This window comes from Triplophysa dalaica, chromosome 1 (assembly GCF_015846415.1).
Source record: "Triplophysa dalaica isolate WHDGS20190420 chromosome 1, ASM1584641v1, whole genome shotgun sequence".
Classification (NCBI taxonomy): domain Eukaryota; kingdom Metazoa; phylum Chordata; class Actinopteri; order Cypriniformes; family Nemacheilidae; genus Triplophysa; species Triplophysa dalaica.
In genome coordinates this window covers 21,980,812-22,004,727 of record NC_079542.1, presented here as the reverse complement: position 1 = coordinate 22,004,727, position 23,916 = coordinate 21,980,812, and the positions used below count along the sequence as shown (strand labels likewise).

The 23,916-nt window shown below is 37.9% G+C and overlaps 1 protein-coding gene across 5 annotated transcripts in view; it reads left to right on the top strand.

Annotated features, from left to right (window-relative positions):
- The window catches only part of tub (TUB bipartite transcription factor), a 75,582-nt gene that overhangs the window by 31,775 nt on the left and 19,891 nt on the right, over positions 1-23,916 (top strand). For 2 of the 5 annotated variants that reach the window (XM_056752084.1, XM_056752049.1), the window contains exon 2: positions 20,460-20,511. The exons of 1 other annotated variant lie outside the window; for it this stretch is intronic. In XM_056752084.1, the coding sequence (XP_056608062.1) occupies positions 20,460-20,511 (52 nt within the window). Of the gene's footprint in view, positions 1-6,085; positions 6,488-20,459; positions 20,512-23,916 lie in introns of those variants that run through there. 2 more of the 5 variants (XM_056752059.1, XM_056752068.1) reach the window with 2 other exon arrangements.

Sequence of the window (23,916 nt, the reverse complement as noted above, 5' to 3'; positions counted from 1 at the left end):
ATAGATGAGGCAGGAATATATAATGTAATCAAAGCCAGCAAGAAGGTTGTACCATCAGCAGCTTGGTGTGAAGTCACTTCACCAAGCACGCAAGATGATGAAGAGCAAGAAAAAGACGAAGAGACTCTTCACCTTGCCATGTTTTTTCTCTCCCCAGTGATTATATTATCTGGAATAAGACCCATGTTATAATCATCATTTTATATTTTGTTTTAATTTATAATAGTAGCTTGTCATGCTCATACTCGGATACACACTTCTCACAATAACACATCAGAACAATAAGTACGGACACTCATACACACTCACTCATTCTTATAATAGCAGGACTATTTGATCGGAACACTAAGGGGCAGTTTCCCAGACAGGGATTAGACTAGTCCTAGACTAAAATAAATGTATGATATGTCCACAATTTTCACGGACATATCTTAAAATACATCATTGCCTTTGTGTTGTCTCATAATCCACACAAGTAATGTTTTTAGTAAGGGATGTTTGGTAAAATCACTTCATTTTCATAATTTTACTACGGCCTTATCTTGTTTTAAAATAATCCCTAAATGCTTACACAACACAAACTGATACACACGTACTCACTTGTCTTGTAATGACAGTGTCATTTGATCAGATTAATAGAAAAGCTCAAACACACATCCTCGGTCACACAGAAAGCGGTGTAGATTTATGTTCATTCATCAGAAACCGTTGGCACCTCGTGTCCTGCATGGCTGATGGACTCTTTGCATTATTAACAGAGCTCTTCATACTCCGGTTCTGCAGCTGCCCGCACGCTACCCTTGGCAATGCTTGCCTGCGCCATGCTACACAGAGACCCCCAGTCAGAGCTCTGAAGCCCCACAGTGCATAACATCAGAAAAACAGCCAATATCTAATTAGCATTTCTGTCAGTGGTCACAGACTCATTTTGGAAATCAGCCAGTCGGGTTAGTGGCGTGAACCCTCCGACACAGCTTGATACATAATTTTTGAGCGCAGTGGACGTTGCTTTCACTAAGAACTGCCCAGGCACTGAACTTAGTATAGTGTGACCTCAAAGAACTACACCATCAAATATTTACCAGCCATGCTGTTTTCCACCTGCTCTTCCTCTGCTGGAGCGTAGCGGAGAGCGTATGATCTAGCAATATCCTGCCACGTTAGCTGTTTTTGATTGCTGCTAGGACGATTGTTGACCTCGGTCCCCCTGCGGGGAAGGTGAACTGGTCCTTGCCAACAGCTCTGGTCAAACAGAACATGATTTTATCTTTTTGTCCACTAGTTTAAAGGGGTCATTTGACGCGGCTAAAACAAATATTATTGTTGGTTAAAAAACGCTGTATTTTCCACATACCGTGCATGTTTGTATCACCTCTTTGCTCCACCTCTCTGAAACGCGCTGATATTTTACAAAGCTCATGGCTCTAAAAAGCGAGATGTGCTATGATTGGCCAGTTCACTAGTGCACGGTTGGTCGAATACTGCACGGAAATGTAAAAATTGTTACCGTAATTGCCATATCATAACATCAGGTTCCAAAGCAATTGGACTGACAGGTACGCCCACCTTGTGTATCAGTTTGCGCGGTCTTAGTCAAATCATGTTACGAACTGAAGTAGATTTGCCAGGGTGTGGTTACACAAGGCGTTTCAGGCAGGTCTAGTTGAGGGTTTGATTCCCGTGGTACGAGAAAGAGGACGATTGCTGTTTTTCGTACTCTTTTCTGGCTCTTTTTTTGTTTTATAATTTTTTCTGCTAAAACAGCGCATTGCAGAGCGGGCGCTAGAACGGGCCCAACATTAACAACATGGCGTGAACACATCGTTTTGCCGCCACCCAGAAAGCGCTGAAAAGAGCTCGCTTGGAGAGAGATCCAGCCACGGTGAGACCTGGGACCTTCCTCACCTGACTCTCAGGGCGGTGCCTGAGGTGCAGGGTCCGGCGTGATCTTTGGCCGGGGTCCCTAACGCTGAGGGAAGCGCTTTCCCGAGCAGGATCGCTGTCGGGTCTCCCCTTTTGGTGCCGTCTGTCTAGCAGAGGGAGATACTCTCACCGGCTGCTGTGCAAGCGCTGGCTTCGGCTGGGTAGGCGAGAACCTAGAGTCGAGAACCCCTTCCGTGAAAAATTCCACCGCCGGTCCGAAGAGGCCCATGGGAGCAATTGGAGTGTCGAGGAAGGGAACCTTGTGAGCCTCCATCTCCATGAGCGTCAGCCATAAGTGGCGCTCGAGCACCATGACACTGCCCATGGATCTGCTTATCGCCTGGGCCGTGACCTGGTAAATTTGAGATTGAGATCCCATTTGATGCTCTCTTCTTGTTAAGTTTGAAGGAAATAAACCCTTTTACCCATCGCACCATGACCTTTAAAACAATACCAAACACGATGACCAAACTTAAAATACATTATAAACACAGTTTTGTAAGTTTCATAGTGATCAGGGCCTGAAGAGATGAAGGGGAAGGGAGAGGTGTGGTAAGAAGAGGGGGTTCAGTTCCTGGGCATCAACAACCCTGGAGGAGAGGGCAGGATATCAGGATCTAGCAACAAGTTCTGGTTTTATTGTTATGTGTCCCAGCATCACAAGCAAACTCAGTTCTTAGCACTTTTCCAGCTGCCTTACACTTTCACTTCTTTCTTTCTGTGTTGTACAATACACCTCAAAACAAAAACATTAAGAAAAAAGAAAAACACAAAACGAAGCACAATAGACAAAACAATTGACAAGACAAGTTAAAAGCTATTGACAAAATATGTCTTTTAAGCAGATATTTAAATACAGGCAAAGAAGGTACAGCTCTAATGTAAACTGATAGTTTATTCCATAGACTAGGACCAGCAGTAGCGAAGGCAAGATCACCTCTGCAGTGGAAACACATACTGGGAACAGTGAGGAGACCAAGATTCCTGGATCTTAGCGACCTATTTGGTTTATAATTAGAGATTGCCTCGGAGAGATATGATGGGGCTTTATAATGCAAAGATTTATAAACAAAACTTAGAATTTGAAATGTAATTCTATATTTGACTGGTAGCCAATTTAATGAAATAAGAATGTGCGAGATATGATCGAACCTCCGTCTGCCTGACAGCATCCTTGCAGTAGCATTTGGACCATCTGTAAACGCATTATAGAGGACTGATTTATACCATAATAAAGTGAATTACAATCGTCTAAACGACTTGGAACAAACAAGTGAATGATCTGTTCAAACTGTTTAACAGAGAGTAGAGGTTTGATTTTAGATAAATGCTGAAAATGGAAGAAACTTGATTTGACCTTTGCCCTTATTTGTTTCTCAAAACCAAAGTTGCAATCAATAAGAACACCAAGATTTTTGGCACAGTTTGCAAAATAGGAAGAGAGATAACCAAAGTGAGGGGGATAGTCTTCATTTGATTTGAAACCAAATAGAATAAGTTCAGTTTTGTTCTAGTTTAACAACAAAAGCTTCTGCTTTAACCATGCTTGGAATTCATTTAGACAATCCAACAATGGTCCTAAGAATTCATTCTATGCTGCAAGGGAAAATGCAAAGTATCATCTGCATATAAGTGGAAATACACTCCATGTTTCTCAAATATAGCTCCAATTCGTAACAAAAACAGAGAGAATTAAACTGGAGAGAGAATTGAACCCTGTGGTACCGCACAAGCAAGTGGTTGTATGACTAACATTGTCATTTTTCCTACTATGGTAGTCAATGGGGTCCAAGAACTGTCTGTTGACAAGCACTCTTCCACATATCTTTCTGTGTTCAATCAAACAAAGAAATTTAAACAGGTGTGGAACAACTAGAGAGACCAAATTGACAATTTTGGGTGAGATGTCCCTTTAAAGATTTTTTTCCTTGAATGTATCGTTTAGCAAGGGGAGCTTAAAATGAGGATGAATATATGTCAACCTCTGTGTATTAAGCAGTTCTAAGATTTATTTAAGTGTACTTTTATCTTAATGGTGGCTGCAGGCGATGTTAAGATTCTTTGTTTTGACAATCAAAAGAACGTTGTCAATCATTTTAAGCATATTAAAGAATAGTTCGGCAAAAAAAAATTTAGTATATATTTATCCTCATGTCATTTAAATCTTGTATATGACTTTTGTCTGTGAAACACGAGAAGATATTTCGAGAAATACAATTGAAGTAAATGGGGGCCAATGTTGTTTAGTTACCAGCATCCTGCAAAATATCTTCTTTTTAGTTTTCTGTGTGGCACTGTTATCATCTAAGTTTCGATACACTGTCAGTGTTAAGGTACGTTCACTGTTGGGGTTTGCTGTTCATTTTATTTTTCCTACATGGGACACTAATGCACTGCTGGTTTGCTGCTGTGTCTCTGATTGCATCGTTCTCCAAGTGTCTCCGTCTTTGGATATTTTTAAATTGCAGAATTTTGGATATTTCTTGTTCAGTTGCTCAATGTTTGTTGGAAATTCAAGCATTGTTTCTCCAATCTGAGGTTAATTTCTAAACAACCTCCTTGGTAAATATTATAGTATTGATAACAACAAACAGCACACCCACATGCATAGATACACGGAGGATAAAACACTGACAGCATTTTATGATCACAGAAGAGTGTGTGCATGAACCATGCACTAAATCAACATGACTAAGTATGTCACTAAGAAAGATGAGACGGTTCAGAGGAGAGATAAGGAAGCTGATATACTGTTAAACAGAATGTGCTTCAGGCTACTGAGGATATTAGAAAGTAACACGACTGCTCACGGGAGTGCACTTAACGCAAAAACGAAAGGACAAATCATTCAAAACCTGGAAACGTTAGTTCCAGTTCGTTTTAAGGAGCCCTGGTCTGCATTATGTTTGCTTAAAATTACATATTGGGCATTTTCCAAACGGAAGTGAGCATCCCTATGTCCTACTCCCTACGAAGGGCTGAGCCCTTGAAGTGAACTTTTTGAAGGGTATAGGGCATAACTGTCTCTCATGCATGTGTTTGGAACTCCCTTCACTAAGGGAACGACTCGCCAAATGTTACTTTGACAATACCGCACGTGCACTCTAAATCAGCACTCAGATGTTGAAAATAAACAATATATGTAATATTTATTGTTGAATTTTGTCTAATTATGTCTTATTTCACCTTGTTTTTTCACTCCCCCGGTATTTAAAAAGGAAATATATTATAAAGGAACAAGTAGCTATTGAACATATTAAACATTTCCTATTTACTAAATAATCTTATACTACATTTTAACCATCTTAAATCATCTGACAAAAACTCATTGTGCTTACATTTGTAGGTAACATCAAAATCCCACTCCGTATTTGCTTCCTTGAAGTGACCGTGACATGTACCCTTCGTTAACGGACTTTTGAAAGGGCCCTTTGTGAAGGCATTCAGGTGTACACTTCAGTTTGGAACGCCCCTAAAAACGACATCCCCTTCTCAAAGGGCCCTTCAAGGGCGCATAAATGCCATTTTGAAAATGCTCATTGTTTGCCTTTGCAGCACCCCTATTGAAGTATGAATATCATCTTGTTGATGATGAAGTTTCATCTTAAAAATACAATACCCATTATTTCATTCGCCTTTGAGCTAGGTGCCAAACAATAAAGGTGCAAGATAACTCTCATTTTAAATATGTACATGAAGTAATTTCCTCATTTAACTGATGAAGTATCAAGAGTAGCAAACAAAATCAAGGGAAGCCAATCAGCGAAAACAAAATGGTGCGGTGAGTTTGGATTCAGCATGTTAAATCAAAGACAATTACAACTGAGCTGCTCTGTCCCATGTTAATGAGGCCGGAGCTCAATGAAGGGATGAATAAATCATGGCTCAGAAAACACATTTTAACCTCCTGCTATTCAGAGCATTCGGAGTATGTGTGTGCCTGTGCACGGCGGAGTGTTGCAACGAACATCAAAGCAGCTAGACAAAAGGGATTCACTCTTATATGGTGTTGTCTTCTTGGGGCTGTAAGGTTATAATGACAGCGGTCTGAGAGAGAAAGAGAGAGAGGGTGAGCAAGAGTGAGAATGAGAGCGAGAGAGAGAGAGAGAGAGAGAGGGAGGGAGGCAGGGAGGCAGGCAGTCTGTACGAGGTACAGCTGAGAGACAGTGAGACCCACAGTACACAGAGCAATGTGTGAGGATGAGCAAAGCACAGACAATGAAGAGAAACGGATAGTGACAGCAAACAAAAGAATAACTGAGAATCAGATAGTCCGTGACTGAAACCGCTCATGTGAGAGAACCGCTGCCAATCCGAGCTCGCGATGCCTGAGTGAAGAAGATCCATTGTGGACTGCATGCAGGAGGTTGTGTGGATGGAAGTGACGGAGGGTTTCTAGACAGCGGAGGGAGAGGTGTGTATATGTGCAGGGGACGGTTTGGCTTCATGGACTCACTGGCATCGTATCTTCTGTCCTACTGCGTGACCCTCCCCCTGTGCTCTGAAGCCCATCGACCCACACAGACATGAGCTCCAAACACTTGTCTGACTGGATCCCCTACAGGTACATCCCTCCGTTCCTCATGTGAATTAGATTGAGTGCGTGTGCTTGGATGCACAGAGGATAATGAAGGGTGCTGGTAGGGTTGTAAAGGTGACAGAGGTGAACCTCTCACCCTTGTCATTTACTGTATCTGACTCTTGGCTTTCTCGTGTTGCATGTGATGTTGGTTCTAGTAAGTAAATTAGATTGTTGGTCTTGAAAAAATGTGTGTTATTGAATGTATTAGAGTTTCTGATATTTGCTGGTACAACTGCAGTCTGATAGTCAAATCTGTGCTTTTCAGTGTTATGTATTATGATGTTTAAATGTCATCTAGTTGACTTTCTAAAAATCCTGAAATGTAATAAATAATAGAGCTATTCCTGACATGTCCTTAGATGTTCCATGAGGTCCCACCTGAAATGACAAGTTCAGACTAGCACTACCATGCTGTATTATGTAGGTTGGTGGTTTGGTGCCAGTATACAATAGATTGTGGACTGGTGTAGACATGATGTTTACTAGCAACTTTTACTATTCTGTAGATGGTCAACCAGCCTAGTCTTTCTGATGAACCTGGTTGAGCATCCTATGCTTGTTTCCATCATATAAAATGGATACGAAGAGCTCATTTGCCATAACAGTTAACTTTCGTTTTTTTTTTTAAATCAAGTATTTATTGTGCATTTCAATTAATATCAATCAAACTGCAGTCATGTTTTTTGGATAAGTAATACAAAATCACCCAAAATACACAGTCATATATTCAATCATATAAAAAATCAAGTTTGTTGAAATCTGTTTTTGCTAATAAACCATTCATTAGCTGGTGACTTGTAATGTTATGATTAATTTTTGTTATTGTATATGACTTGTTATGATAAGCTTCTAGACGTGTAAATAAACAACTGACATTTTATTAACTTCCCTATGAAGAAATGAAAGGAAAAACACAAATGAGGCTGCAAAAAGATTTAGCCAATTGAGAAATGTTCATGGAGTAGAATACGGTTTATTTTTGTAAAAAGCTTATACCCATCCCAAACCTTAACCGTAACCTATCCCTTAAACCATGAAAGATGATAGAAATAATAGGAACAGCAATGGTTCACGAGTAACTAACCCTGGTTGTAAGCTTAAACTTCACAGGAGCTGTGAACCTATCCTTTAATTCTGATTGGTTGATTAAAAAGTTGTCCCGGGTCAACAATGATGTTGTCCCAAAAAATTCTTTTACGAAGAAAAGCTGCTGAAACTTCAAAAGATCTGTGAATAACATTGACCATACAGTATAACTGGATCTTAAAAAAAATGTGTTCATATGTACATTCATGACCGGAAAATCTGCGCACAATTTGTTATAAGGTACAAGCCCACTTGCCTCCACTTATTGAAAGACTACAATAGAGACCACTTTCCTCCTGTTACAGAGCACTGAAGGTAATGCTGGACGTTGTGAGTGTGTGCCCTCTCCCACATCACAGTTTCCTGTATGAGAGGTATGCGGTTGTGACTGTGAATGGCTTTTAGAAATCTTACGTGCTTTGTAGCGGCTGGAATATCTAAAGGAAACCAAATTGAAAGACATGAAATCATGTAAAAGTAATCATTTATTCTAATATTTACTCATTAACACCAATGAGCTTTAAGACATCTGCTGAAGTCTTTTGAGGAAATATTCTCTAATGTTCTAATGTGTCTCGAGTAAAGCATTCTCACAAACTTTTTAATACAAACTTTGAACTTTTTCTGATAATTTTTTCCAATACCAGTTATCTGATATATGCCATTCATTATCCATTTATATCTTCTATATTGTTTAAGGTGAGTGTTGAATTAATTTTATTATTAACATCGTGTAAATAGATACTACGTTATTTAAAATGCACAGAGTACAAATAGCCCGCCTTTTGGCAGAGACTATGTGCACTAGCTCCACCCACAAATATGTGATAGGAATAGAGAAAGTGCAAGAACGACACCATTTCGAACAGCGACTCCAGTGGCGTAAGGTGTAAACTCTGTATTGCTTTGGCTCTGGAGACTGGAGTTCCCCTCGCTGAAAACACTCTTTTCAGTCACATTTTAGGTCACAAAGGCATTTGTTTTTATTAATTCAATTAAATTAAATTCAAGTTTATTTATATAGTGCTTTTCACAATGTGCATTGTTCCAAAGCAGCTTTACAGGAGCAAACAGGAAAAACAGAAAAACACAAAGGTAAAACACAGCACAGTGCACAGTGTTTAAAGAACAATCAAGATCATTCTAATAAATATCTAATTAATAAATAAATGCAGTCTCCCGGTGAGCAAGCAAACACTGCCCCGTAACTAATTAATAAAGTGGATTTAAGACGTAAAATTCATTTTTATTCATAAAGTTTAGGTTTAGGGTAAGGGGTACATTTTGGGCTTTAATATCTCAATATGTTGCAATCATTTTTATAAATATAAAGATCAACACTCTGTTATTATTGCATAATGATTAATGCACTACAATACTGATGCAGGGCTGAACGCTAACTTTTTTTTGCACAAGCACTGATGCTACAGAGGTTTAAGTTTTGTAGCACAGGCCAAAATTTTGTAGCACAAGTATACGTCTTTTATCATCTTTAACAAGTGCAGGTCATCTCATAAATAAACACAGGTAACTGAAAATGGACATTAACGTTATTCAAATGGATAAATCAGGTTTCTTCCTGTAAAATTTATCGGAGTTCTGCATTTTCAATGCTTTACTATACAGTAAATGCATTTGTCCATAAAAATACTGTAGTATACAATAAACTGCAGTAAACATTTTGTGTACTATAATATTTACTGTTGAAAGGTTCAAATATACAAAAGTATACTATAATGTTTACTACAGCTTAAAAAGTTAATATTAGCTAATTATTTTATCATCCGTTTTAAATTAAGCAGATTTTATTTTGACGGGTGGTTGCGAAGACACTTGAGCTTCAGTGTGTTTGGTTCACTCAAACAGTGAAATGCTCTAAAAATTAACTTACAGCAACTCTGTGGATGAAGTTCATGTGTTCATGTCCTGGTATAGTAAGAGAAAGGCAAATCCACGTGTGTCACGCTTGTAACATGTTAAAGTGTGCAACTCTTTCACTCATAGACAGGGGTGCATATAAGTTTTCTATCTGGTTCTCAAGAGAGCACCTGGAAATTCGGTTTGGTGCTGACATTGCACATACTGTGACAAAATATAAAAATAAAAGTAAAAATGTACTTACTTTTTAATGAACAAAAAACAAAATAAGTGGGAAAATACTATATATATTAGTTTAAAGTACAATGACAATTTATTTCCTATTTTTCTTTTTACATTAGTAAATATACATTTTAAACACCAATTTTGAAACCTAAAATGACAACCTTTTTGGTTTTTGGCAGGTTGCTGGGAAGTGCACTTGCGAGCGCACATGGAGACTTGCGGTGCAAGCTGCGTGCAAGTGTCAAGTTTTAACAGCTTGTCCTTTTAGAAAGTTTATGAGAAGTAATTTTTTGGTAGGTGTGCAGCGCAGCGCAGTGCAGATCCAGACATTTACAGAGGCTGCGTGTGGCGCTTGCTCCTCTAGTAACGAAAGCAGAACCAACAAGGTCGGAGCTACCAAAACTCAGTTTTTCATAATTAAAACCCAGGTCCCGTTTAACACTTGGAACAAATGAGATATAAGTAGTTTTAGCAGCATTCAGTTCAAACGGAAATCTTATCCAGTATTACATTTAGTCGGTCTTAAACAGTGATTGTACATCAAAAGGTTTCAACAATGTCCGTACGCAAATGAGCGGTCTACACTTAATTACAGAGCACATTTTTTTTGTTAGCGCATGCGCACCTCTTATGTGCATCCCTGCTCATAGACATGCAGAACAAGCAAAGGACATATTTAAATAATAACGTTATATCAATGGACTCGATGCAGCCGGAAAACAAGTCTTTATTGTGAAAACGAAATAAAACAAAAATAAATAGGCTAGTGGTGTGGCATCAGTTAACCTCACACACGAACAAGCACAATGACAAACGCACTTCACATAAACAAGCGGGCGGCTCTGTCTAATGCACCTGCCAAACTGTATTGCACGCATTTATTTATTTATTTATTTATTTATCGGTTTAGCCCTGTGAGGCGCAAATAGTAATGTTATTTGCCACTATTTAAAAATACCAATAGCATCTAGCTACTTAATCCAAATAATATACAGCTGTTTCGTTTAGTATACAGTAGAAAGCAAATCAAGAACATACTGCTATTTAAACTAGCCGCTGCCTTTAAACAATGTGAACGGTCCAAATATAAAAGTAGATTAACAATTTATTTGGCTTACAAGCAGAATGATAATACATCAAGATCTTAATTGATCTCAGTAGTTTTGGTACCTGCCCAGATTCTTGTGTTAGACATGTTACGGGCTGCAGTTAGCCCTTCTCGATCAGCAAATGTACGTTTTCATATGGCCTTTCATGTCTGGCTTTGCGGTGTGATGAATATCTCCCCAGCAGATGGGGCCTAATATGAAAAATGAATGGAGCTTAGAGATCATGCTGGCAGGGCAGAGGTTGCCTCAGCTGGACCTTCTGCATCTCAAACAATAATTCTCAGAGCCTTAGCCAGTTTATTAAAGAGCGGATCTGCTCTGGTAGACCACAAGCAGTACAAACACAATCACACACAACTCAAATGAGGTTAAGGACCTTGTTGTTTTCAAACATAGACAAGAAAACTGTCTTTGTATTTCACACTTTTATGCAAGCTTCCAAAGTACATAACAAACATACTGTACATTGTGTCTTGCACAATATGTGCTCTTAGTACACAACAGCATTTTTTTAAATGTATTTTACAATAAAATGTTAACCAACCCAAAAGAATTCCAGTTGCAATCCCCTGAAGTAGTTAAATATGAAAAAATAATTGCAAAAAGATTTATTATTAAATTTATCCTGCCATCAGAAGCATCCTTGGATAACCAGAAAATGTAACAGTTCAGGTCTCCTCTTTCATTACAGAGTTTCTTCTTTCAAATGTTCTTGTATATCACATCTTACCAGTCTGTTAATTGTAGCAAATATTTCTGAGTTTTCTTAAAAAGAGAGAATCAAAATAAAAATACTTTGCCAAACAGTGGCGGAGCTAGAGTTTTATATATGGGGTGGTTCACAGACCTCAACAGAACATTTGTGTGTAAACCTGACCTGGCATGGAATAATAAATAATAGCATAGCAGATTAGAGTTACAAGTGATCATTTACATCCCAGAGTTTGTCACAAATGTGACAAATGTATACAAAACAACTGCACAACGTAATGAGATTAATGTAATTCAAAATGTATGTAGATTAAATAAATCATAAAATATAAATGTTGGAAATTTTAAAAACAGTTTCATCCTGATCACTCGTTTAATTTACACAGAAACAAAGCAGCACCAGAGGTGTTTTTAACTGATGTGGATAGAGCATTATATATCAGATGTTATAAATATAAAACGTATACTAATTCCATAGGACTGCAAGATTCACACTAAATCATTGATGCTGATTATTCCCGTTGATGTTGTCATCTTGATTATTACTTTTAGATATAAGAATACATGAAAACGTTTTACACCTTACAAAACAAGCTGAGAAAGCTGTCTCCTCTATATAATGAATCAATTTCTTACATGGTATCAGTATTCTTTTGTTAATGATAAACTTTGTGAGCGAGGCGCACTTCAGCACTCTTCATTTAAATGCCTCTGATTTCCAGTATATTCATACGATGAAATTGATTGGCTGTAATGCTCAAAGATGAAGCAGAGAAAAAATGCTGTCAATGAAATTCATCATTCATTTTCACCAAATTTTATTTTTTTATTTTATTTATTTACTGTCGTAGTTAGTTTATTATCCAGGCAATGTTTGTCCCCTTTTAACTTAAATTTGAAGGGCATTTTTGTTTACTTTGTTGTCATCTTCTTCCAAAGCCTCTGTTAATTTCCGACCCTGATGTAATTCGTTTACGTTGGGAACCGATACTATCCATTAATAGAGCCTAACATTAACTTACACAAGAAAATGTTTAGAAATTCTATTCTCAAGGCTAGAATGAAACTTGTTTAAAATACTATGCTTCCTTCATGTGTATTTCTAAAGTTTATATGAAGTACACCTGCTAAGAAAAATAAAAGAAATAGGGAATCTCTCCCAAGACTATATTTATCTAAAGTTAGAAAACGCTGGGAAACTTTACATTTACGCAACATAAAGGTGTAACGTTAGAAAGTAGATAGATATTAGATAGAAATGGTTCAACTAAACAAAATGACTTGGCTTATTCAGACTTGAAATGGCTTGGAAGCGTGTACGTTTTAATATTCCACTTGTTTAGCAAATTGCACCGATCCATTTGCTTCTTTTCTCTCTTTCGTCGTCTTTAAAAAGAAATCTCAGATTTTGAAATGTACAGTCCATCCCACAAAAACTTTTTTCTCTTCTAAACAGAGTAAAGAAAGTACTAAACTGCTTGCTTGATTTCGTCTGCGCTGACGTCACATGCACTGCCGCAAAACGTCAAAATAAAAGCTTTGTTCAACGAGAAGTGAAATCAGATGTCAATCAACATAAGTAGCGAATCAAATTTTGGGATGGCGTGGTACCCAGGGTGGCCAATTGGATGTCAGGGGTGTTCAGTGCCACATTGGACCCCAATTCTAGCCCCGCCACTGGTTCCAAATAATATTTCACTGCAAGAAAAAGAAAATGTTAAAGTGCTGTGAAAAGATGGCTTACTTCATCAAATTGAAATATACTTGACGTTGAAGCTATTATTATTGTTTCCATACAAAATAAATCCCCATAAAATTCCACTGTAAGTCTTTCATACCATATGACAGCTTTGTATGAGGAACAGACTATAACATTATAATGTTGGGTTTACACGTTTTATGCAGACTTTCCATTGACATTCCTAACCACCATTCTAACCCAAAACCTATCCCACATTTTTACTTTTTTAAACATAATTTAGTTCCATTTAATAAGCTTCTAAAAAAATAACCTATGAGGTTAAACTTTATTGGTATATTTGTTTACCAAAACACACACGCATGCACAAAGTGAATTGTCACTGTCATCAGTGAAGCTCTCCTGATGAGGTAGAGAGTTTCCAACACACATTTCAGGCAGTTGTCAGAACATATCAATTCATCTCTCATCCCTAATTTAATGAGATTGTTGACCCACGTTTAAATAGCTCTGTTTATGTCATTATTTGCCTGTCTGATGGGAACCGACACCCTTGACTACTAACACTACACCGTGTGCGTGCAAACATTTCTGTTTTTAGCTGTGCAAATGAGTTTGACTATTTCTTCACAATCAGCTTTGAGTTAGTGTAGAGCACTGAATTGGGTGTCTGCATTTATGAGTGAGTGTGTATGAGTGGGCATGTGTCATGATCCTGCCTCTTCTTATCATGATTTTAAGGTCTTGTAGCAGGATCATGACATCCCCATGTGTTTTATGTGGAAGTAGGGCAGGGTTTTGGTTTTGTAATGCCATGCTCTCTCGCCGGCGTCGCGTCTTTAAGCCCTGCCCGCTTGTTCTTGGTTACCGCCCCATTAGTGTTCATCCCTCTCACTTTCCTGTGTCATCTTCCCACTAGTTTCCTTTATTGTTTAATCCTATTCACCGTCCATGTCCAACCTTCCCTGGTTAGCGTTTCCCTATATCTCCGCTTAGTGCCCTTTGTTCCGTGTCGGTGGATTGTAACCTGTAATCTTGTGGATTACCCCTTTGCCTGTTTACCAGTTTGTTTCTTGTTCCCAGTTGTATTTTGAATTCACCATTTAATTCTCGTACTTTCTTTGTTTTGTCCCCCTTGTGGGAAGTTTTTGGTTTGTATTCTTTTTTCAGTTATCATGTTTTCCCCATTGTGGGATTTTTGTTGAAATTATTGAATCTTTTGTTAACCCTTCGACTGCCATGCACTTGGGTTCTTCATCATCTCAATCGTGGCCGCATGTGTTTTCATGCAAGTGTACATGTGATCGAAATGGGTGTTAATGTTGGCTGTCTTTCTAGACAGTGTGATATCGTTTGAATAGAAAAGGAGACAGTTGTGTGCAGTCTGTATTGGTGAGAGAGATCAAGACTGGTTAGTACTGGTTTGGTCCTGGTCTAGCAAATGGGTCACATTAGCAAGTCAATCATGCTAGTAAATCCAGCAGGTTTTCTGCTGGTGTTGTAAGCTATTTTGTAATGTTTCTATTTGCATGCAAAAATGACACGCCTGTCGCTCTGTAAAACTGCCCAAACATGACTAAGTGATGCTGTTTTTAGCCAATCAGAGGCTGTCATTTTGAACATTTGTGATCTGCACCTTCTATGTAAAATCACATGGTAAAAAGGTAATTCATATTCCAGATCCACTACCCAACACACATGTTGTGTTTCTGGTGTAGCTTTTGATTCAGAGCCAAAAGATGCAGCAGTCAGTGATGACATGTGGTGACTGTTAATATGGAGATGCGTCTTCTAGCCATTTTGGTGCTAGAATTATCCTAGAGAGCCCTGAAAGGTGTTAGCTAGTCATAGTCATTTTAGTCACTACCTGTACAATTTATTGTGTGAGTTCTGTCTGCGCTCTGTGCGTATGGCTGAGCCATGTGTTACAAAGGACACTGAATAGGGAGGCAATGCAATGCTTATATGGCCGCTAAAGCGAAGGCAGTTACGCCTTCCAGTGAAAAAAGCCAATCTTCATTCTACAAAGACTGATGATTCTCTGATTCTCTGGGGTGGGGCTCCACACAGAGCACCCTCGAAAAAAGAATTTGTAATGCACTTTTAACTTAGGAAAAAAATTTTATAGTACGGTTGATGACCTTAAAACACTAGGCCTGCTTAACTGAAACATTTCAGAACATTTAAAATGGAAAATAGCATTTCATTTTAACATTAAACTTTGATACAGCTTCACTACTTTTATCACTCCTCCTCCGACAGGCTTGATGGACCTGACTGCACTTTTCTGCAGTATACTAATACGATATTATGCTTTACGGGTTATAGAAACCCCCAGAGTGCAAACCCCTTTTCCCCAGCACCCTGGATCTCTCACACTTCTGCCCTCTCACACGACCGGTCACATCTACAGAGGAAGGCCTTCATTGGCATTTAATTACCAAAGCTTTGGCTCGCCAATAACAGGCAGCACAACTGCAAAGGGGGTCTGGAGTGAATGTGTCATAGCTGATTGAAGGCAATGAGAGGACACAGCCCCCCCCACAGGACCTAAGAGACAACAGTGAGTCAGATGCATGATTAACGCAGCAACAGCATCTCTCTCTTATGAAAATAATATGGTATTTACACTGACTATATATATACGGTTTTGCCCATAAAACGTAATCTCATGGGAATTCTTTAAAACATATATTTACTTAAGTGTGCACCAAAACTAAAACGCAAAATAGTGACGTATTTACAGCATCTAAATGTACAATACTGACGTATTGACGACACGTAGAACGTTAATTATTTATAATGAACAACCTTACAGACTTACAAATGAATCCTTATGAATATCGTTATCGCAGCATTAACATTTATTTTATTATATTTCTTTATATTTCTTTATTATACACTTCAATTGTGTTTTGAAATGCATTTTATTAAAGTTTACTCATTTACTTGTTATGACATAATTTCGGTTCTGTGTGATATCTGCTGCCAACTCGTTTACAATAAACAAGACTTCCCAGATAGCACACTCCATCTGTCTCACGTCTATTCAACGTCTGCATTTACATCTGCAAAACATCTTCAAAAGAGTCGTTTTACATTCATTCTAAATCATAAACATCTTACAGACATCTTATAGATGTCTATATGACGTCTGACAGCAGTGTCCGAGACGCATTGCTGAGGAGCAAACTATGTTTTGCAGATGCCTTGCAGATGCAAATGCAGATGTCAGACAGACGCCAGATGGTGTGTGCTATCAGGGTTGTAAATCTTAATATAAATCTTTAGATTTTCTATTACCCACAAAATTAAAAAGTCCCCAGTTCACAAAAGCGTCACAGTTATACAACAATTTAATTTAATTTTGTCATTTATGTTTACATGAGCCTCGATTATGAACTAACAGGATTAAGACAAATGCATTTATTAATATTTTAAAATTTAGTCCTATCAGTTATTCAAACAGTATGTACAGTCCTGCTCATCATTATTGGCACCCTTGGTAAATATGGGCAAAGAAGGCTGTAAAAATAAATATGCATTGTTTCTCCTTTTGGTAATTATTAAAAAAATCTACAAAATTCCAACATTTCATTAAAGGAAAACAATTTGAAGTGGGGGGAATATCACATTGAGGAAAAAACAAAATTTTCCATATATGTTGGCCACTATTATTGGCACCCATATAAATTAAGGTTGCGGGGTGAATTAAATACAAGAAAATCAGAGTTTTTTCTTTTCAGTCTGAGTAGGTTTGAGATTACATTGAGAGTCATCTGAGTCCATTCCTCCATAAAGAATTTCTCCAGATCCTTCAAATGTTGGTCCTTCTTCAGTTCATATCCCTCATTTTCTATAGGGTTCGGGTCAGGGAACAGGGATGCCTATGGTAGGATCTTGATTTTGTGTTCAGTGACCCATTTTTTTATTGATGTTGATGTTATTTGAACCAATGTGCTGATGGGCGATCTAACCAGGACCTATTAGAATGTTTCTAGCAGAGCAAGCCAGGTTTAGATTGTTTTACTTGTCGATATTTGATATAAAACATGATGACATGTACAGAATATCTGGTATAAAAATAGATTCACAACAATGAAGATCTGGTGACATATTTAACTGTGGATATGGGGCATTCTTCTATCCCTGTGTGCACCAAACCTATCTTGTGTTATTGCTGCCTAAAAAAACTGTTTTTCATTCCATATGGCCATACTGCTCAGTCCTGGTTGAAGTTCCAGTATGGAAGATTAATATGGTGGAGTTTATTTTTGCATAAGAGCAGGAGATTTGTTTCTTGAACAGTGTCCCAAACAGGGGCGTTTCCAGCATTGAAGGACATCCGGGGCTTAGCCCAGAACATTTAATGCAAATACAGGGATCACTCGAAGAGTTTTTTTTTTTTTATTACAGTCAGTAACACTTTACTTTCAGTCAAAATACATCTTTAACATTATCTTCAAGGCAGGCTAACATCCTCTCAGTGCTCAACTGAGCACAACCTTTTTTTGGATATGAAGAGCATAACCATTGCTCAACTGAGCATGATAACATTATACATCTTTAACATTATGCTCAATACATATACACAGAGTCAACATACAACATACACTATTCACCTCTTGCTGTCTATCTGGTATGTCCTTCTATATTAGTTATATTTCTCTCTCATCACCTGCTGTAGTCTTTCTTATCACCTGCTGTAGTCTGTGTGTGTGTGTGTGTGTGTGTCCCTTGATTAGCTGACATAAGACGCACACACACACACACAGGACATTGGCATACAGCGCGTTCTCTTGTGTCTTGTCACGCTTGGAAGTATTTACATGAATAAGCGTGATGATCATGTAACGCTAAGCAAAATGGATATAAAAACGGACGCTGCGTTATTTGCGTTAAATATTTTTAATGCGTTAAGCTGAAAAAATGAATCGCCCGCGTTAACGCGTTAATTTGCCCAGCCCTAATTAATTTATTAAATCGATTATTGGACATTTCAGATCGATTCTGAATCGTTGCAAATGAGAATCTAGATTCTTCTGTGAATCGATTTTTTGGCACACACCCCTACTAACTTCTATCAGATGCTAGTAACATACAAGTGATGCTAGTACCCTATTAGCTAGTTAAACAAATAGACATACAGTGAAAGAAGACATCCAGATGATGATCTTTAGATTTAAAGGATAAAAAAAAATGAATTCTTACCCGCTGACTTCTTTCCAAAAAATCCCCAAAGTCTCGTTTGCTTCATTTTTCCTGCCCGCTGTCTGTCGTTATTAACAACACTCTCTCAGACACTTGACTTTGCTGCTAGCTCCTCCCCTACCTGCTGCATATTCAACAGGAAGAAACGACAGCAAAGAAATGTAGCCTATACTCTAGGCTAGATTATTTTTAAGGTCTATTTTTACAGGCTGTATGCACTATGCAGTACGTGCAAAGCCAAAGCGCAAATAGGACAACTTATGATTTCGCGGGTTTACATAGGCTCAAAAAAAAAAAAAAAAAAGGGATTTTTTTTTTTCTCGTTCGGGAATCGGGGCTACACTCAAAACATCCGGGGCTGAAGCCCCGGCAAAATCGGCTGGCTCCGCCCCTGGTCCCAAACAACTTGTGGTGATGGAGGTGAAGTTTTCCTTTGTTTTTATTAAATGCTTTCTGACCCCCAAATTCAACTGATTACTGCAATTTTCCATCTGTGCCCTTTGAAGATTCTTTGACCACTCAAATTCTTCTCCTAGTTGTGCATTGAGACAATATAGACACACATCCTGTTTTACGTTAATTTTCAACATTTTCAATCCATTAAAACTTCTTGATCATTGCCCTGATGTAGGAAATGACATTGTTTATTGTTTTAACTATTTCCTTAAAGCCATTTTGTGTAGCTCAACAGAACTGTACTGCACATCAGAACTATATTCTTTGGTTTTATTCATTGTGATAAATGATTAAGGGGGGTTGGGCTTTGTGTTACTAATATTTATTCTCCTGTGCAACAAGAAGTCATGACTGGACAACGTCATGTTTCTAGTCACCTTGGTGTGCTGTATGTAAATATGTAAAATGTAAATATCAAATGGGAATATACTTGGGAGGTATCTTAGTCATAAGAATTTCTAGGGTTAGCAATAATTGTGTCCAGGGTGATTATAGAAAAATAAATCTCAATGTGATATTTCCCCCTACTTCAAATTGTTTTACTTTAATGAAATGTTTGAATATTGTATTTTTTTTTAATAAATGATCAAAAGGAGAAACAATGCAGATTTAATTTACAGCCTTCTTTGCTCATATTTACCAAGGGTGCCAATAATGGTGAGCAGGACTGTAAAGCCTAGGCCTAAGTGCTACATTAACACTGACTCATCCTTTTTTTATTATATTGATATGAAGTGACGTATTACATGAAACATAAAAAATATAAACATACACAGACAGCTTTTCCACAATTTTACCACAAGAAGGCGCTAGTGTGCACCATTTTGAAAAGCTTTGAGTAACGAACCATTTTATGATACACTTGAGGGGAAATCCTCTATGCTTCGAAAAGCTTCATTTCACCATCACTAACCATTAGTAGCAAAACCAGCGCTGAAGCGCTCATTACAAATACTAATTAAGTTGCCGCCGGTGTCATAGCTTTACGAACGCTTATTGACTCTCGCCTGCTTCGTCACAGATAGCAGCACTGTAGCATTGTATCAGTTTTACAATTTTGTAAAACGTCCAAATTCAATGTTTCAGCATCAATAAAAACGTACAAAAATGTATGTTTAGTGCTTGTAAACTTTACGTACAAATTCCTATGTATTAACAATGAGATCAGGCTAGCACATAGGCTGGGCTTTAGGGCTGTTGAATGGAAGATCTATTTGTGTTCAGGGTCTCAGCAGACATCAGGAAGTATTAATAGTTGGATATATGGGTTTGTTATTCTGCGTAGAGATATTTATGTGTATTAGGTTTTTAGCTCTTTCCATAAAATCTTTTGTATGAAAATCAGTTGATATTCATGTTCTATTTGTGTGCAAGAGTTGTTTTGTGAAGACTGCCTTTCTGTAAACTACTGCTGAATCTCAGTGATGCATTGTGTTGTGTTCTCTCTACACAGAGCTATCTTCATATGACCTCTAGTACGACAAGCACAGTTTGCTTGAATTTTATCTCTGTGGTGCTTCTCTCTCTCTCTTTCTTTTGGTGAGGATTCTGCATTAATCTCGTTTTTGTCCTTCCTTAGCACCTTGGATGATGAGGGCACTAACCTGCGACAACAGAAGCTGGACAGACAGGTGAGTCGCTGAATGGAAACCAGAGGAAATAAGATAAAGATGATTGACTGAGAAGAAATACGAATTTGAGAATGGAACCGGTTGTTATGAGTCCGTGCATCGCTAACACAACGAGCTTACATCATTCCCTTCCCCGGTGTTATTTTGATGGAATTCATGCAAATAGCCTTGAAAGGTTAAGCCAGGATTCTTCCAGATCTCAAGATTTGCCTCTCCGTAGTCTTCATTATTCTTGTGGTTTGCATTGGTCTTGCCAATAATCCTTCGTTATTAAACGCAGGAGACTGTAATAAGCCACAGATGGGTTCCTTGGAAGCGTTTACAAAGTTTTTGGAAAAAACATGTTAGTTAAATAATACATTTTGCACTTTTTTTTGGAAAGTTCTCCTAAGACAGCTATATAAAGGATAAATCTCCCAAAGTCCTAATTCCGAGGAGCATTTATGTTTAAACACATGCCTTAAAGCTCAAACCCTTATTTTGAGATTTTGTTAAAATTTGTACATCATTGGGAATATAACTTCACTGAAATACTTGAAACCAGCAAAGGCCAATTTTCAAACACACAGTAGGATTCAGCTAAACTAAATAGGTGTAGCAAGAATTGAGATAATATTTGGGGTAATGTTCGAAGAGTCAAAAATCCTTTCTCTCCTCAGTTGTCTGAAGCAAATAAAGATGCTATGAACGTGCTCTTAACATCAGGCTCACAATCCTCGGTGTTGTTCGGCATCTGTAGTTTTTAGGAGATCTGCCTGAGGGTGCTTTGCATCTGTTTGTCTGCTGCTGTGCTGTAAACACCAGTGATTCTTGCAACTGAAAAGAAAGACAAGCTTCATTTGCTCCATATTTCGACTCGAGTCTTAGCCAACAGCCCTCGTGCGCTCTTTAATGAACCTCCCACTCTCTTTGAAAGACCTCAGACCAAATTACCATGTTTATTGCCCATCTGCTTTGCATAATAACCTTTAAGGAGTTGAGCCTAAAATTGCAGAGCATCACCTTAGCCAACCTCTTTATGACCACTGTGTTTCAATGTATTTCATGTTATACGATTCAGAGCTGTCGCAATGATAATGAAAATGTTTTTTCGCATCGGATCTGAGAACACAGGAATGCGACCACAGATTGTGAACGTGTTTAGGCATTGTATTCACAGATAAAAACTTGTTTTACAAAGGCATCAGCATGGAGATGGACTGCACAAAAGCATGTTTCCCCAAACAACACAGTACAAACTTTAAATAGAAACCCCTATGAGATGCAATCATAGGCATATAAAGCATTATTAAAATCACATTATTATTCATTGTCGTTTCTATGAAGATTTCAAACGATAGAATGATAACATCCACACATTGTTGTTGTCAAGAGAATGGATTTTACCCCATTAACAATTTTATGTTTTCTTTATTCAGTTCCATGAAATATTTTATAGAAACTAATGCTGAGTGTTTTTCGCTTATATAATCCGAGGTAATATCATGCAGGCTTAGGCTACAATGCAATGCAATACAATGCTGCATCTTTAAATGTTTAATGGACTTCAGTGCTGGGATCCCCAAGACCTAACTTTAGCTTTATGTAATGTCAGGTTGCTGCCCAAGCAGATTGAGTGGGGAAACCTGTGCTGGGTTTAACATGCACTTGTGTGGCTTTAGCTAGGGAATACTAAACGTTTTATAAGGGATTGAGTACTTTCTTTTGTTGCCACCTGGGATGATTAAGCTCAAAGGTTAAAGATGTGTTACGCTTCAGACGTCAAATATATAGAACAGAAATATATTTAAAATGTATTCATAATGAAACAAATTGCGCAAAATATTTAAGTTGTGCGTTTAAAAGGCATTGCTCATAATTATTTTGTATTTTGATATATTACTTAAACATATGCATATGATTTTTAGACGACTTGAGGTTGTTTAGACTTCATCATAAATTCTCAAGTGAATATCATGGAAGTAAAATGTCCTATGAGGTATGAGTCATGGAGCTGCAGTTTTTCTGACGGCAAACAACATTGAGCCAAGTTCTCTATTTAATTGCCATAGCTCCTTTCATAGGTGATGTATTATGAATTATAATGTAGCTTCACATATTTGTTTATATTTAAATATATTGTAATATACAATTATACAATTGCATCTAATTTTGTATCATACTGTTAATTACAAAACAGCATAATACATATTTATGGTGTGTAATTTTTTCAACTTGTCTGAATTTAACTTCAATAATTTTGTAAGGTAAACAGGATGTGTACTTATAAAGACTTGGAAGACTTTCAATACCATCTGTTTTTATAATAACAAAAACATTTATGATACCACCATCTGTGTACATTACAGTATCAACCTGTAAATAGTTCAAAATGGTCGAGCTTACAAGAGAAGCCATCATCCCAGAGGTTAAAAATTGTCAGTGTATCATGTCTCATTTTGTTGAATTATATTGTGGCTGTGTGCAAAAGCCCTTTTTATAATAATAATCCTGCTGTATTTTGGGCAACTTTTCGTTTTACTCATGTCTGGCTTTGGGAGCTTTTGCTGGGCAACATTTCCGGCAATTCTGTCACTGACTTTGTTCTAGACTGTAACTACTAATAGCAGTTCTCTCAGAAATACATTTAGTGCCAATTATTTGTTCTCACGTTTTTTTTTAAAGATATGTTTAATGTCACATTGGCTTCGGTTTATTTTACAGAAAAAATTAAGTAACAAGAACAGTTACATAACATTTAGGGATTAATTGTCTTTCTTCAGAACCACAGTTCCCTATCAAAAGCTACTCTCGATACTGCGTTTCAAATGCTATGGGAGAACAGTCTTTATTCGACTGGTTGTGAAGCTCGTGTGTCAAACATGGCAAAAATGATTTTGGCTTTAAATAACCTTGGCAGGTGATGTGGCTAATTACACCCGCACCTGCTGGTTATAAATACGCGTGAATGCGTACACGTCATCAGGTTCTTTTGTTATCAAGGACCGCTTTGTGTGTGCATGTGTTGTGAGGGAGAAGTCTCCCTTTTTGTTGTTTTCAAAAGTCTTTACTATAAAAAAAAGATATTACCAAGATTCTACCAAGCACTCTCTGAGTTAAAATAAATAAAACCATGACTGACTCTGATCGGGGATGTGTTCCTCCCTGTGAGAGGATCTTCTATGATTTCGATAAGCATGAGTTTTGCTTTGAATGCTTGGGGGCTGACCATGCTGCCCAGGGACTTGAGCGAGACTGTGAACTCTGTGATGTTTATTAATTCGGAGTTCAACGTGCTCGGCTCGCCTTTTTTAAATGAGACCGAGCCACCTCTTCCTCATTCTGGGGCTCGCGGTTTGAGCTTGCTGAGGCACGGGAGACGGATCCGTCCGTTTCTCCCGTGCATTCGCCGAACCATGAGCGTGC